Genomic DNA, 16,632 nt, shown 5'->3' with positions numbered 1-16,632 from the left:
GAACCTCAGAACTTGAGCTTGGCTGTCTGAGCTTCCCACACTGAGCCTAAAGATGAACCCCTCCCCCCCCCCCCCCCAAAAAAAAAAACTTCCCAGTCTGGTTTTTTGAGCTGCTCAGAATGAGACTCTGAATGAAAACCAGCCCGAGAGATGCTCACTAAGTCCCCCAGCCCAAGATCTTAAGCTGACCTCCCTATTTTTTCCCTCAGACTAAAATCCCCAGGCAGAGCATGAGAAAGTGCCTCCAGCTCTGAACTCCACTGAATCATACCTCTGGTTCCCCAGACTTGACTCTCCTACTTTCTACTTCCCAGTCTAAATTCTAGAGCCCGGACCCCATACTGGGCTTCCCAAACCAAGTCAGCTGGAACTCCTGACCTGAGCTGCCTACCCTGAGCCCAAGACTGAACTCTGAACCAACATTCCAGACTGCCAAACTCAGACCAGACCCCACCAAAGCCTCCATACCAAGCTCCTACACCAGGCTCTCCAAACTGCACTCCCTAGCCTGAACTCCAAATGAATTCCTAGACTGGCATCCCCACACTGAATCCCCAGACAGCTTGGACACACTGAACTCCTGGAAATGCCAGTCCATTCCCCACATAAGACATCTCCAGACGGAGTGCCTGATAGCAAAGCCTCTAGTCTGAGTCCAGCAGCCTACACAAGCCTGACTTATAGGCCCACAACTTGCCAGAGTCTTCTTCCTGTCCCCTTCCCTGGGCACCTTCTGCCTCTGCCACCCAACATGGGGGTGCCACCTCTTCTCTGAGTCTCAGTTTTCCCATAGGTCAAATGGCACAATCACACCTATCTTACAGGGTTGTTATGAAGATTGAAGGAGTTAATTTATTCAAAGCATCTGTTGGGGAGCCCTGGAGATAGTGGTGGGACCTTGGCCCCATCCTAGGGAGCTCCTAGTCTACTGCAGGATACAGATGTGGATATATAAACATACAATGAACACACAGTGTGAACAGTGGGACACAGGGGAGCTAAGAGGACTGTGGAACCCAGCCTGGGAACTCAGGGCAGGCTTTCTGGAGGAGATGAGCTGAATCTAGAAGATTAAGTGGCAGTTGGCCAGGTGAAGCAAGACAGGACATGTTGAGAGAGGTGCAAATGAAGAAAGCTGGAGAGGTCAGCAGAAGCCAGATCACTAAGGGCTTTGAATGCCAGGGTAAAGGGCTGAGTCTTTACCCTGCAGGCATAGGGGAGCCATTGACAGATTTGAGCAGAGGAATGATAGCCAGCCATGTGTGAGAAAGCTCCCTCTGACAGCTAGGACAGAAGAAGAGTTGGAGATTGAAGACTGACACCTGAAAGGCCTGAGCTGGGACAGGGGCCACAGATCTTGAGCACCAAGACTTGGTTATGGAGAATAGGGCCTCCTAGGAAAACAAGACTTAGCTTGCCAACCATATGCACTTTCTCCAGAAGCACATGTGCTCCTTCCATTACAGGCATATTTTCTGAGTGGGAAAATCCAGCACTGTATAATAGACAAAAGTGGGGTGCATCAGCAGGATTTGTTGGTGTATGGAGATGTATAGGGACTTATTTCAATTTTTTTTTTCCTGATGATACCTGGCCACTATAGGAAATATGGACATTGTGGGAAAGATAAAAAAAGGGAGAGAGGAAAAATCACCTGTGATACAAGCCCCCAGAGTATAAGCAAGAGAAACATTTTGACATGTATTCTTCCTGGTGTTTTTTTATTCACATATATTTGTGAAATCAAGATCTTTCAGTATATACAAGTTTGTATCCTTTTCTTAAAATGTCCTGAGCATTTCCAAGATTATGAAAAACCCTACATAAGTATCATTTGTAAAGGTTGTTTAGTAGACCATTATATGAATGCACATTAATTTATTTAACTGAACCTCTACGGTTGGACATTTTTGTTTCCAGTTTGACACTGTTTTAAATACCATTGCAATCAAAGTGTATTTGTATATAGAACATGTATTTTCTTAGTTCCTATAATCAGAATTATTGAGACAAAGAATAGGATCATCTCTTTGTTTCTTTATATGACTTTTTTTTCTGATTATAAAAGTAATACATGTTCTTTGTCAAAAACATGAAAAATACAGAAAAATCTAAAGAAGATAATAAAAACCACCCGTAGTTCCACCATCCAGAGACAACTTGTTAAACATGGGTATGTTTCCTTCTAGTTACATATGTAATTATTATCGATATTTTTAATGGTAATAATAATTTTTTAATTTTGTTTTAGTGGCTGCCAGCTATTCCATGTATTACGATTGTGGCATTGAGACAGTTTCTGATTTTTAAAGTGATGTTGCTATCGACATCTTTGAGGCTGGTGCTTTCTGGGATGGGGAGGGTATGGTCAGGCCAGGAGGAGGTATTCGAGGAGCAAAGCAGCCTTGAAGAGCTTCTTCTCTGCTAGTCCCCCATCTGACATCCCACTCTGCCTGCAGAGTCTCTGGAGCTGATAGCCACAGCAGCAGAGCACTCTAATGCTGCCATCCGCAAAATGGTGAGTGGCCCTTCTATCCCTGCCCTTCCTTGGCCACCCACCCATGGTGTCTCTGTCCTGGGCTTGTGACTTGTGGATATCTGAGGGGAGGCTGGCGCTCCAACCCTGCCTTTTGCTCACTGTCTCTTGCCAGGAGCGAATGCATAAGCTGCTGAAAGTCTATGAGCTGTTAGGGGGTGAGGAAGACATTGTCAGCCCCACCAAAGAGCTCATAAAAGAAGGCCACATCCTTAAGCTGTCAGCAAAGAATGGGACCACTCAAGACCGTTACCTCATATTAGTAAGTGCCAGGTGTGGGGTTGTGGGTGGGCCATGCCCCCATACATGTTGACTTGGTAATCACTCAAGACTGTAACTCCCGCTAGCCATTCTTTCCTCCATTAACTCATTGTACTTTTACTACCTATACTAGATGATGTAACTAAGACAGAGAGAAGCAACTTGCCCAAGGTCACCCAACTAGGAAGTAACTCCCATGCCTAGGCTCTTTCCTTGCAACTTTTGTGCCCAATCTGGGCTGTTTTCTCCATCTATTGTTTCGAGTCCCCAGTAATAAAGCTTGAGGAGTACTATAAGGGAGCTGGACCACACCCCTCCTGGGTCCTCCACACATACATCCCAAACCTTTTCCTTCCTAGTTCAATGACCGCCTTCTTTACTGCGTGCCCAGGCTGCGGCTCCTTGGCCAGAAGTTTAGCGTGCGGGCACGCATTGATGTAGATGGCATGGAGGTAAGCACAAGGAGGTGGGAAATGGGACCTGGAGTGGGGCTTTGGTGCTAGGAGATTGTAACAAAGACATTCTGATTCTGAACCCAAGTCTATGCATGCATCTGTGCAGAGGATGAAGGCCCTGGGGAGCTCAATAGGCCTCACAAAGCTCTTTCTCCCTCCATTCAGCTAAAGGAAAGTTCCAACCTCAATCTGCCTCGGACCTTCCTGGTGTCAGGAAAGCAGCGCTCCCTGGAGCTTCAGGCCAGGTACTTGCCCTTCCCTATACCTTCCCTTCAAATATGCTGAGGCATTCTAGGCCTAACACCAGGCAGACAGGCTACCTCCCTAGGGGAGAGATTGTTCCAGAGAAAGATGCAGTCTTGCTCTTTTGGTGGGTTTTGTTAGAGGAGAGGGAAGAATGAGATGAATAACAACAACACAAATAGTTTATTATCGATTCAGAGATTTAAGAGAAATACCAAATGCAGTGCTTGGTCCTTGATGACAGGCTGATTTGAGAAAAAAAGCCTTAAAAGATATTTGCAAGACAACTGGGAAAATCTAAATGTGAACTGAGTATTACATAATGGGGAATTACTGCTAACTTCTTCAGCTATGATCATGGTATAGAGGTTATATAAGAGAATGACGCTGTTTTCTGATGCATGCATAAGATTTAGTATCGTGATATTCATAATTTATTTTTAAGTGGTTTATCAACCAAAAATACATATATGTATACATATATGCATACACATATACATACATATAAAATACATATTAATAATATATACATGTATGAAGTAAATATGGTAAAATATTTTAAAATTTTGTATCTATATAGAGGGTATATATTTAATGCCCTTGTGTTACACTGTCTACTTTTCTGTATGCTTGAAATTTTTCATAAAAAATTTTAAATAACAAATTTAAAAATAATACCCAGTCATTTAACAAAGGGGCTTCTTTCATATCCATCTTCTACTGGATGATTATAACAATAGCTCACGTTTAACGAAGACTTGCTCTTAATGCTAGGCATTGATTTAAGTTTAACTTAAACAATTTAAGTGTAAATTGATGAGTTCAATCTTTAAAACCACCCTTGAAGTATCTACTGTTAGCATCAGCCCCATTTTACAGTTGAGGAAACTGAGGCACAGAAGAGTTGTGTACCTTGCCCAAGAGCCCGCAGCTAGAAAGGAACAAAGCTGGAATTGGCGCTCACTGCCTTCTGAGGGCCCAGGTGATAGGGTATCAAGGTCACGGTCAGGACTAGAGAATGGATGCACATGGCTAGATGATCTGCTTCTGACAGGCTACAAGGAAATGAGAAACGAGAGTCAGAACTCTCATTGTTGAGACTGCATGGAGGCTGGAGAGGTGGATGTGGGCTGGGGGTGTTGGAAGTTCCAGAAAACAGAGCATCCTGGAGATCTGCAGCCAGGAAAGTGAGAACAAAGCTGACAGGCATATCAGGAAGGTGGCGGGAGAGGTGTGGGACCCAGTCGTGCCTCAGAAGAGCCTGAGTGACAAGCTTCAATACTGGGACACCTGGTATGCTAAGAGGATGGAGGGAGGGGGCTGCAGAGGGATGCTGGGCCCAGAAGGGTGCGCTTAGCAGTGTAGGGTTTCCTCCTAGTGGCAGAAGGAAGGCATGGAGGGTTTGCTTTGCAATTGCTTTTACTGTCCTTTAAAAAGTTATTTTAATGAAAAATTTCAATTTTTTTTTGTAGAAATACAACCACCACCCATATGCCCACCACTTAGATAACTGGTTCTCAACCTTGATGACATGTAGGAATCAGCTGGGGAACTTTCAAAAAAAACTGATGTCTGGGACCCACCCCCAGAGGCTCTGATTTAATTTGTGTGGGGTGTAGTTTGAACATGGGGAGTTTTAAAAGCTCCCCAGGTGAATTTAATGTGTGTAACAGGGTTTAGAACCACTGCCTTAGAAAAATGGCTATTGACATTTTGCCATGTATATCTTTTGCTGAATCATTTTAAAGTAAATTATAGACATGACTCTTTACCCCTATATACTTTATCATGCATTGCCAGAAACACTATTGTGGCTCTTAAAAATCAAAAGCAATATTTTTACTGCAAAAAAATTAGAAGATACAAATTAAAAAGATTTTAAAAAAAAATGCAATCAGAATAAAGTAAAATTCACTAGAACTGTACCACCTAGAGAGAGAGCCAGCGCTAATGTGTTGGCAGATCCCCTTTAAGGGCTTTCCTCTATCCACCTGTGTGTGTGTACACATAACACACAATGTTTTCTTTCTGTATTTTATTATGAAAAATTTCAAAATACAGAAGAGTTTAAAGAATTGTACAGTGAATACCCATAAACCTATCATATAGATTCTACAAATGTTAACATTGTGCTATATTTATTTTATCACAAATCTATCCTTTCATCAATCCACCAATCCATCTGATTTTTTTTTACTGCATTTCAAAGTTAGTTATAGACATCGCTATACCTTATCCTTAAAGAGTTTGGCGTGTATATCATTAACTAAAGTTCAATGTTTGTTTAAGGTCCCTCCCCCTACCCCCCCCCACCTTTTCTTGAGGCAAAATTTTCAGACAGTGAAAAGCACAGGTCTTAAATATACCATGGATGAGTTTTGACAAATGTAAACACTCGTGTCACGTATATTTTTAAACAAAAATGAAATGCTATATGTGTATTATATATGTTGTTTCACTTAACATATTATAAACAGCTTTGTAGCTCATTCAAGTTGTCTTTTTTTTTGTACCTGATTCCCCATTGTTGGACACTTAGGCTTCTTCCAATTTTTCACTATAATAAATAGCATTGCAAATGGACATTCTTGTAGCTACATATTGACTCACATCCTTAATTTTTCATAAAGTAGGTCTAAGGATACAGTCAGACTTTCATCCTAGGAAAACACTTTTGATGTCTGGAGTGTGGATGTGGAAGGGGATTAGAAGAGAGAGGTCAGGAGGCATTCAGCCAAAAGGCTGGGTTCTATCCCTAGTTAGCACTTGATAGGACCGCAACTGGGCAGAAGCCTTGGAAACTGCAGGGCAGACAGTAGAGTTGGGGACAGAATGGAAAGGGAAGGGGAAATTCACATTAATTGAGCATCTAGTGTACCAGGGATTGTGCCGAGCATTTTACACGTCACCTCGGTTACTGCTCGGAACAACCCAGACTGATACTTATCATCTCCATTTTACAAGTGAAGAAAAATAAACTGCCCTCCTTTATCAAACTTGACATTCCAGCAACAGGGAACTATTTGTGGTTTCTTGTATGTTCCATACTCTTCCACATAATCCTTCTTTAGCAGCCCCCACCAAAACTCCAGGCTGGGGCAGGTTTCCTCTTCTGGGCTCTTCAGCCCTATTTTCACTCTGTCACAGCACTAATCCCCTATATTGTCCCTATCTCTCCTCTCTAGACCATGTGCTCTTTGAGGGTAGGGTCCTCTCTCAGGCTCAAGTTCCTAGCACAGGATCTGGAAGGTATTAGTAACTATGAATAAACACAGACAGGTAATAATTGAAGGAGCAGAGGGTCAAATCCCAGGTCTGTCTTGATTCCAAAACACCTGCTCTTTACCATTCCAATTGCTTTTGGTTGGCCTGCCTAACCCAACATCTTTCTTTTTTGCCCCCAAGGACTGAGGAGGAGAAGAAAGACTGGGTCCAGGTAACATCCAAGAAGCTTTGTGGTAGGGGGCTGGAGGAGTATTAACAGGTCTCCTAGGGGTTGGTGGACTCTCCCCTAAAACTCACATCTGACCAGAATGGTCCTGGACAACAAACTTTACCATCCCCATTTTACGGATAAGCCAACTGAGGTCCAGAGGTTAAGCAGAAACTAACAAATTCTTCCTTTAGAGAGCTGGCTCCTCTGAGAGTGTAACCCCAGTGAGTTAAGCCCTGTTAAACCTTAAGCCCAGACAGTGGCTAGGAAGGCCTTCCGAGGTTTTGTAGCCACTGATCTCCCCTCCCTCTTTCCACAAATATAAGAACTGAAACCTGAATTTGGAAAGGGACTTGCTCAAGGGGCAGAGCAGTGCCTAGGACTCACTTTTCTGACTCCAAGCTAGGTCACGGGAATGTTGGGGTGAGAGTGGAAATGGGTGGGTTGTGAAGCGATCTGACCTCTCATTTCTTAACACCGCCTCCCCAGGCCATCAACTCCACCCTCCTGAAGCATGAACAAACGCTGGAGACCTTCAAACTGTTGAACTCAGCAAACAGGGAAGATGAAGACACACCCCCTAACTCTCCAGTAAGAGTCTACACCCCCTCCCTCTGCACTGGGACCCCTTCCAGGCCTCCAAGTCCCCACCTTTACCTTGGGATGTTCTTCTCTTCCCAGAGAATAAAGACCAGAGAGGCAGTGCATGACTTCAGAAGCAGTCTTCTGTTGGTAGGGCCTCAGAGGAATCACTAGGGAAATGGAGGCCCAGAAAGTAGAAGTGATTTACCTACAGTAGCACAGTGAGGTAGGGACAGAGCCAGGAATCAAAGGCAGGTCTTCTGAACATGTCTGCTGCCTCCCAGTGATGATCCAAGCCTTGGAGCAGGGGCAAGGGCTGGCTGGACTGGGCTAGGGAGTAGCTGTCTCTGACCTGGGACCTGGCCCTCTCTCCAGAACGTGGATCTTGGGAAGCGGGCACCTACACCCATCCGAGAAAAGGAAGTCACCATGTGCATGCGCTGCCAGGAGCCCTTCAATTCCATCACCAAGCGCAGGCACCACTGCAAGGCCTGCGGGCATGTGAGTGTTGGGTGGCAGGGGCAGAGCTAGGGAGGGGACAGGCTGGCAGCCTGAAGGCTCACTTCTGAGAGGGCTCCCACCAAGCGGGGAGAGGCTGTGAGTCTGCTGTGGGAGTTAGTACACTGAAGGGGAAGGCCTGCTGGAATCAAGCTTCTCTTGCCCACCTGCCACTCCAGGTGGTTTGTGGGAAGTGCTCCGAGTTCCGGGCCCGCCTCATCTATGATAACAACCGTTCCAACCGCGTGTGTACTGACTGCTACGTGGCCTTGCATGGGGTACCTGGGAGCAGCCCAGCCTGCAGCCAGCATACACCCCAGCGCCGGAGGTCCATCCTGGAGGTAAGAGCCAGACCCACAACCACTAACCGTCCCACACTGAAGCCTGGGCATCTGAAACCATAGGGTGGCATGTGCATCCATTGAACAAGTGATCCAGGCTTGGAGTGAATACAATGAATGCAAGAGTGAATGAAAGCCAGTAATTTTTATTTAAGTGCTTTAGACATTTAATCCTAACAGTAACTATCTATCCATGCTATTACTATCCCTATTTTACAAATGAGGAAACTGAGGCCCAAGGAGGTTGTTTGCCCAAATCAGACAGCCATTGAGTGGCAAACCTTGGATGTATTTTTTTAAACAAATTTGTTTCTTATTACAAAGCAGGATATGTGCACTGAAGAAAATTAGACAATATTAAACAAAAATAATAAAAACACCCTATACTACCCACTAGATTACCATTAATGCTTTTGTTTCTTTCTAAGCACGTGCACATTTTGTGTTTAAATAAATTGAGTTATTTTACTTAACACTTAAAGAATGCTTACTCTGTGCCAGGCACACAGTTTTAAGCACTCTGCCTCTATTCATTTAACTCTTACGACAGCTCTATAGGCTCTCCTTCCAAGTGAACACATTTTCATTTAGAGCTAGGATTCTGAGCCAGGCTGCCTTACCCCCACCCATCCCCTTAACCACAATGCTAGGTTGCTTCTCACCGAGTGCAGGGAATGGATATGTGAAAGGTGAATAAAGATGGGAAAAAAAAAAGTTGAGGTATAAATGCATAAATGGCTTGAGGAATAAATGGACTGATAGAAGAATGCCTGGCATTTAGGTGCCCCTGCTGAGAGCTGTATATCCTTCCCACCAACTCTTAAAGGTGGAAACCATGGCCTGACTGACTCACCTGAGGACATTGGGCAAATCACTCCTGGCATCTGAGCTTCAGTGTCCTCATCTGCAGTATGGGCATAGCAATCCCTACATTGTGGGGGTATTGAAGCCCAGAGGAGCCAGGCTAGGCCTTCGATCAATATTGATGCTCCCCGTATCTCTGGCCACAGAAACAGGCCTCAGTGGCTGCGGAGAACAGCGTGATCTGCAGCTTCCTACACTACATGGAGAAGGGTGGGAAAGGCTGGCACAAGGCATGGTTTGTGGTCCCTGAGAATGAACCCTTGGTGCTGTACATCTATGGAGCCCCTCAGGTGTGTATCCTGCTCCTTTGGGTCTCTTCAGCCACCTGGCAAAACCTGGCTTCCCCCTTCCACTTCTGTCCTTGTCCTCTCCTTGTCCTTGGGGGATAGGGTAAGCCTCAGTGGAAGTCAGAACCCCCACTATTGTGAGACAGTCTAGCTTGAGGCAAAGACTGATTGTGGGCCAACATATGTAGGGGGAAATGGGGTGAGTTGGGAGAGGAAGCTGGCTTCCTGAAAGAAGCCAGAGTGGAGAATGGGGCACTGCTAGGTCCAATTTGAGGGAGGGGAGGACATGCAGATGGGCCAACAACCTAGACAAAGACCTGAAAATGTTATTCGATGTATATATATATATGCTAAAGAGACTAGCCCAGCTGTTTTTGGGTATGAGGAAAAAGGCATTTGAACCCAGCCTGTGTCATAGCCCCAGTTCAGATTTTTTCCTGTTGCTCTCAGTGGAGCCATGGAAGGTTCTCGAGCAGGGGAAGAGGGGTTTAGCAGGTGCAAAACCAGTGAGAAGCCCAACCCCAAAATGACTCGAGCTCTGTCCCTTTCTCTAGGATGTGAAAGCCCAGCGTAGCCTGCCCCTCATTGGTTTTGAGGTGGGGCCTCCTGAGGCGGGGGAGCGGCCTGACAGAAGGCATGTCTTCAAGATCACCCAGAGCCACCTGAGCTGGTACTTCAGCCCTGAGACAGAGGAGCTACAGCAGCGCTGGATGGCTGTGCTTGGCCGGGCAGGCCGTGGGGACACGTTCTGCCCAGGGCCCACACTGTCTGAGGACAGGGAGATGGAAGAGGCACCGGTGGCAGTTTTGGGAGCCACTGCTGAACCCTCTGAAGTTCCCCAGACCCGAGACAAGACCTAGAGAGTTTGGGGGGAACTGGGGCTCCCTGTCCCACACCCTAGCTGCCCATGTCCAGTTGGGGGCCCCAGCCCCCTTCCTCCCAGCTCAGTCAATACTTGAATTCCCATCATGGGCACTTTCAATCCAGAATGCTGGGTCTTGGGTTTTTTAATTCATCTTTTCACAAAATGTGGGCTTTTAAAAGAAATATTCCTACAGTGAATTTTTTTAAATCCCTGTCCCCAGGGAGGGTGGGAGCTGTTGCTAGACCTGCCTCAATTAGGCCAATTTTCCCTGATCCCCTCAGTACCCCCATAGATCCTGCCTCCACCCAATTCCCCACAAAGCACCACAGGCAAGAGACCTGGATTCAAGTGCCACTGACCCCATGGCTCTGGTTCACCCCTGCCCCCTCAACCAGTGTCTTCACATGTACGATGCTATGTGGGGTGGTGACCAGACCCCTCTTGCCTCCACAACTTACAGCTTCTACCCAGCCCCAAGACTACCCAGTATTTTATTGTCCAGACCCATGGCAGGGCCACCGGGCAGGACAAGGGAACAGGGGAGAGAACAATGGATACTCTTTGGGTTTTTTTTTTGTTTTTTTGTTTTTTTAAAGAAAATACAGTTTATTTCAGGCTTACAGAAACTTTTAGAGCACTGCTGTGCTCCATTTGTCCATCTGTTTATTTGTCCAAAGTACCAGGCTGCAAGCGTGGGCCCAGAAACTGTTCCCTTGCTGAGTTCTGAAGCTCAGCTACCAGAAGGCTGATGCCAACGCTACTTACAGAGTAAACAATAAGGTATTATTTATTGAGGTCTTAAGCCTCATCCCTAGACTTGGATGGGATGGAAATGAGTTTGTTAAAAGGTTGGAAGAGACAGAAAATAAAGCCCAGGTCCCCCAAGCTCACCACCTTGCCAAGGTCTTAAGACTTCCTGAAGGAACTCAGGGCTGGAGGCTGGGGTGTAGGGAGTGTTCCCGGAAGGCTCCAATTTCTGGGCAGGGGTACAGAGCTGCTGTGTGTGTGTATACACGGGTGAAGAGTGGGAGAGGTACTACAGCTTTCACTTATATCAACTAATCTTTCAGTTGCGTGTTCATGTCACCATTCCTGACCCAGCAAAAGTATTGGTTCCCTTATGCTGAGTATTGGTTCTGTTGGTCCTCTCTCTTCACAAGTCTACCTGCCTACTGTCAACAAGTATTTAGCTTCTCCTCCAGCCACACCCATACCCATTCATCCTTCCTTCCTTCATAATGCACCCAAGAGGCACTGTGCTGGAAAACCAGGCCTTATCATTCAGGTAGTAACTTAAGGCCCAAGGGGATACAGTGAACCAGGTTCCATCAACCAAAGACAAAGGACCCTAGGGCTCTTCTTCCCCTGGAGGGAGCTGGACAGGGAAATAGGGAGAAGGTGGAGATGAGATAACCAGTCCAGAGGTCCACAACCCTCCAAAAAAAATCTCAAAACAACTAGCAAACAAGGGCCCAAACCATTTGCGGCCCCACTCATTTCTTTCTCCGGACGATGGTCCAGCCATCCTCCACTATATCCTCTTCCTTAATAGTCTGGGAGTCTGGACCAGAGGGTTCAGGCTGGGGGCTGACTCCATCTGTAGCTGCCCCATCATTCACAGCTGTGACCTGGAAGAGAAATGCAAAAGAGCTAAAAGCAACACCTCCCAGATGTGGCCACTGGAGACCCAGGCTCTCCTCCCAGCTTTGCAAGGATTGGCTGTGTGACCTTAGGTAAGTTCCCTGCCCTCTCTAGATAATGCAACCACCACCACCCCACCCCCATCACTTCCCTGTGAAGCTAGTTGATCTCCCAGAAAAGTGAAAATATCTGCATCTCCCCCACACAAGGGGCACCCCTTTACCTCCATCTCCTCCACATTGTCTGCATCATCCTTATCCGTCTCTCTAGCTGTTGTAAGTGCAGTGGCTCTAACCTCGCACTTTTTTTGAGTGATGTGGGAGGCCATCTCCTTCAGAGCAGTGCCATCACCCCTCTGGAAGTGGTGGAACAGGGTCTGCAGCTGTTGACTCACCTATCAAAACATTCAACCAGCTTGGATTTTTCTAGAGAACCTACAATACAACCAGCCCGTATTTGCAGCAAAAGTGGGGCGGGGTTTGGAATTTTCCAGAAGAAAATGGGGCTCTTTTCTCCCCCAAAGAGTTCACTAATGAAAAATCCACATATGAAGGGCTCAGGTAAGGGCCTGGAGCTTTGAAGGAGGGCCTCCTAGCAGGGAAGGCACTGGAACTGGTTTTGAAAGATGTAAGATGTAAAAGGGAAAGAAATCCCAGCAAGGGGAGTGATAGTGACCAGAGCAGGGGTGGAAATGTACCTGGCCTGACCTGCCCTTGGGATGGGGGTGAAGAACAGACCTGACTAAGAATGATATATGGAGTGAAATAAAAGAGTAGAGACAGGGTTTGGAAAGGCCTAGGACGATTAGACTTTTTCCACTGGGCAATAGGTAGTCATAAAGAATTCTTGTGCAAGACTTAGGAATGGTTGGAATCAAGAATCTTGGCCTAAAATAGATACTTTGGAAGAAAGACTGCAGGCAGGGAGATGGCAGTTGTGTCCACGACATGCTCACCTGGGGCAGACTCCCATCCTCTACAACCGTGTCAAATTCATTTGTCATGAGCTCTCCAAGGAAGTCTTCCACCTCATTTAGCTCCAAGTCAGCTGAGTAGAAAAGGATAGGGCCCTCTGGTCAATGATCAGCCAACTTCATCACTTCTGCCTGCTACTCTTCAATACCTACCTGCTGGGTCCACATTTGGTTGGTGGGTAAAGGGTCCAAACAGTGAGCCTTTTATTTGCTAAACTGTTCCACATTCCAAGTTTTAACATCACTTTTTTTTTTTTAATTGAGAGACCCTTCACAACTTTGTCTCCACTGATATAGGCGGGCACAGACCAACGAGATAAGAAGAAATGGATAAAAGTATTTGCAATGATGAAATCATCATAGCCTTGACATCAACATATTGTGACTGGCTAAACCCTCCTCTCTGGGCTTCAGTTACCTTATGAGCTCATGCTCTTTTTCTTTAATTAGAGAATTACTCAAAGTCTTTCACAAAGCTCCTTGTTCTATCTTCCTTTTGGTAGAGTTCATTCACCCCCTTGGCTTTCCCTACCATTCTAACTTAATATCCCTTAAATATGTCTCCAACACAGACTATGTTCTACCTGTTTCACAGGTACCTCAGACTCTCCATATCCAAAGCCAGACTCATCACCTTACCTTCCAAACCTACTTCTCATCTCCACGGTTACTGTTCCATGAAAGGCACCTATTCCGCATGGCAGACCCACACCAGAATCCTGCCTCCTTTTCCTTCCCCCTCTACAGCCAAATAATCTCCAAGGCCCTAAATGACTCCTCCTTTTCCATGACTATTACCACTGCCCTAGTTCAGGCCTCATCATTTTCTAGACAGAAACAGCCTTAGTCTTTCCCTCTCCAGTCCATGCTCCATGTTGATTACTTTCTGAACCTTCTAGCCAGCAAATTCCATCCTGTTACTCACCTTAGAAACTGCCCATTAATTTTTCTCACTTACTGCAGTGCTTCGTATTCCAATTTTGGGAAATAACTGTCCTGCTTGGTTTTAAAGGAAATCTCTCCATATAAAGCTAATGGGAAACAAAGATAAACAGGCTTCTTTTTAGTGGTTCTTATCCTGATCCAAGTCTTTACTATGTTAATGATCATTATGACTCTTAAGTAAGAGCTGAAGAAAAATGCTTTTCTTACATAATTTGACTGGAAAAGTTTCTTCACTGAACACCTAACAGAACTAGTCTTCCATAGCATGCATTCTGGCAAAAGCTGGCCTAAAAGACAATATAAAAGGCACATAAGGCCTTCCACATCTTACCCTTCTCCAGAAGCATCCCCAAACCCCATACTCTATCACTCTTCCCTTCCACACACTCACAAGTGTGTGCACGCTCACAAGCGCTTACTGAGCACCCTACTACTTTCCAAATATAACACATAATCTCATACCACAGAATTTGAGTTGCTCTCCCTGCCTCCCCCACCTAGTTAACTCCTCATCCCTTAAAACTCAGCCCAATCACCAACTCCCCTAACAATCTTCAAAAGAAGCCTCCTCCCCAGTCTCATGTTACTCAAACACCTTGAGCTCTTTATTAGAGCATCTATCGCCCTGTGTAAATACCTACTTACTTATCTGGATCCCTTATTAGATTGTGAACTTCACTGAGAGATCTCTGCCTAATGTCATCTCCAAGACTAAAAAACTAAGTGAAGAATTTTGTAAAAATCATACTATGCAAGATGCCTCTGCAGGGCCCCTTTTTCTTATATGACCCTCAAGACACATCAAATGGATAGATCTTTGCTGTTCAAATAGCCAAATGTGCTTACTGAGCTCTTAAAATGTAGCTAGGCCAAAACGAGTTGTGCTAAAACTGTAAAACGCCCACTAGATTTTGAAAACGTAATGCTAAAAAAGGATGTAAAATATCTCATTAATGTTTTATACTGATTATAAGCTGAAATATTTTGGATATATTGAGTTGAATAACAATTTCATCTGCTTCTTTTCACGAAAGCGGCTGCTGAAAAATTTTAAATTACACGATGTGACTCGCATATTTCTATTGGACAGCGCTGAGGTGGATACTTTTATATCTATTTTTAAGGAATTAAGATTGAGTGTCAGGGAGGTAAAATGATTTGTCCAGAGTGATACCATGAGTCAATGACACAGCCCCTAAGACTCCAAAGCCTGTATTCACTCCAACTCGCCCTCACACCAACTTGACAACTGCGCAAGAGGAAGTGCGGTCTCCCCACCACCGGCCGCCTCCTCCTCCTCCCCGCCTCCACCCTCCCAACACACCGGTCACAGGCCCTCACATTCACTCACCATTGCGGAAGAAATACTCCTCCACTGCACCCCCCAGCCACTCGGCCTTCTCCTGGCTGTGCACGCCCCCGAAGCCATTCTCCACAGCGATCTGTGAACACAGGCCCAATCCGACCACGTCAGCCCGGGAGCCGGCCTGGGGTGGAGTGGGATTCGCCGCTTACACCGCCCAGTGGAGCCTCAAGGCCTCGCCCAACCAACTCCTATTCTGCCCCAAGCCCTAAGCTTAATCCCGGCCTCGGACCCACTAACCTGCAAGGCCGGCCAAGCCTCCAGCGCCGCGCGGACTCCAGCGCGGAAGAGCGCTCGCGAATCTTCCCCACCGCCCGCCATCATGCGGCCGCAGACCACGTGACGCCCAGGTGGTTCAATCCCTCTGCGGCAGGGCCCAGGCAGAATGAGGCGAAAGCCGAGCCTGAGAACACAGATTTCCCTTTCCGCTAACCTGACGGCGAGGCTAGAGCAATAGAAAAGTCTGTTAGAGCAATGGATGACAGCACTACAGTTACTCGCGCACAATAATTAAATGAAAGGAAGCCAGAAGTGGAGGACGCCTGGGGCCATGGGTTCCAAGCCACGGGTACTGCGCAGAAAAGGTATGGGGAACTTATTAACGATACAGATTTCAGTCCCTGAGAAAGAGGAATCAACCTCTGGGAGTACAGCCTAAAAAAAATCTGCGTTTTAAAAAAGCATCCTAACATCCGTAGAACACTGCACCCAATAGCCGCAGACTACACATTTTTCTGTAGTGCGCAAGGAACATTCTCCAGGACCTCTGCTAAGTGACATATGCTAAGTCACAAAGCAGGCTCCAGTAGATTTAAAATGATCTATGTAAAATAAAGTGTGTTTTCTGACCACAGTATAGTGAGATTAGAAATCAGTAACAAAGAAATTTGTGAAATTCACAAATATGTAGAAATTAACTTACTTCCAAATAACTAATGGGCTAAAGAAAAAATCGTGAGGGAAATTAGAAAACATATTGAAATGAATGAAAACGAAAGCACAGCACATCAAAATTTATAAGATGCTGCTAATTCGATGCTTAAAGGGAATTTTATAGTTGTAAACACCCATATTTAAAAAAAAAAAAACAAGAAGAAAGATCTCAAGTTAATAACCTAACCTTACACCTTAGGAAACTAGAAAAAGAAGAACAAAGTAATCCCAAAGCAAGCAGAAGGAAAGAAATAATAAAGATTGGAAAAGAAATCAATGGAATAGAAAATTGAAAAACAATAGAGAAAATCAGTGAAACCAAAAATTGGTTATTCGAAAAAAATTAACAAAATGACAAACTTTAAACTAGATGGATTAAGTTAAAAAAAAAAGAGAGAGAGAGAGAGGATTC

The 16,632-nt window shown here is 45.4% G+C and overlaps 2 protein-coding genes across 3 annotated transcripts in view; one reads left to right on the top strand and one right to left on the bottom strand.

Annotated features, from left to right (window-relative positions):
• Nucleotides 1-11,255, top strand: part of FGD1 (FYVE, RhoGEF and PH domain containing 1) — a 39,754-nt gene extending 28,499 nt beyond the window's left edge. Inside the window, exons 10-19 of one of the 2 annotated variants that reach the window (XM_039851437.1) lie at nt 2,460-2,518; nt 2,652-2,798; nt 3,157-3,249; nt 3,418-3,497; nt 6,901-6,931; nt 7,418-7,519; nt 7,886-8,011; nt 8,188-8,349; nt 9,360-9,503; nt 10,055-11,255. In XM_039851437.1, coding sequence (XP_039707371.1) covers nt 2,460-2,518; nt 2,652-2,798; nt 3,157-3,249; nt 3,418-3,497; nt 6,901-6,931; nt 7,418-7,519; nt 7,886-8,011; nt 8,188-8,349; nt 9,360-9,503; nt 10,055-10,360 — 1,250 coding nt within the window. In that variant the 3' untranslated portion in view covers nt 10,361-11,255. The remainder of the gene's footprint in view (nt 1-2,459; nt 2,519-2,651; nt 2,799-3,156; nt 3,250-3,417; nt 3,498-6,900; nt 6,932-7,417; nt 7,520-7,885; nt 8,012-8,187; nt 8,350-9,359; nt 9,504-10,054) is intronic. The other variant, XM_039851438.1, reaches the window with a different exon arrangement.
• TSR2 (TSR2 ribosome maturation factor) lies at nt 10,975-15,679 on the bottom strand. Its single transcript, XM_039851441.1, has 5 exons — nt 15,528-15,679; nt 15,276-15,366; nt 12,962-13,053; nt 12,230-12,400; nt 10,975-11,993 (listed from the first exon to the last, which is right to left on the bottom strand). Exons 1-5 carry the CDS (start codon nt 15,609-15,611, stop codon nt 11,859-11,861), a joined length of 573 nt encoding a protein of 190 aa, XP_039707375.1. The 5' UTR covers nt 15,612-15,679; the 3' UTR covers nt 10,975-11,858.
• Between the last annotated feature and the right edge of the window lie 953 nt (nt 15,680-16,632).

This window comes from Pteropus medius, unplaced genomic scaffold (assembly GCF_902729225.1).
Source record: "Pteropus medius unplaced genomic scaffold, Ma_sr-lr_union100, whole genome shotgun sequence".
Classification (NCBI taxonomy): Eukaryota; Metazoa; Chordata; class Mammalia; order Chiroptera; family Pteropodidae; genus Pteropus; species Pteropus medius.
Note: the sequence above shows the minus strand (reverse complement) of the source record. Positions and strands in the feature narration are given on the sequence as shown.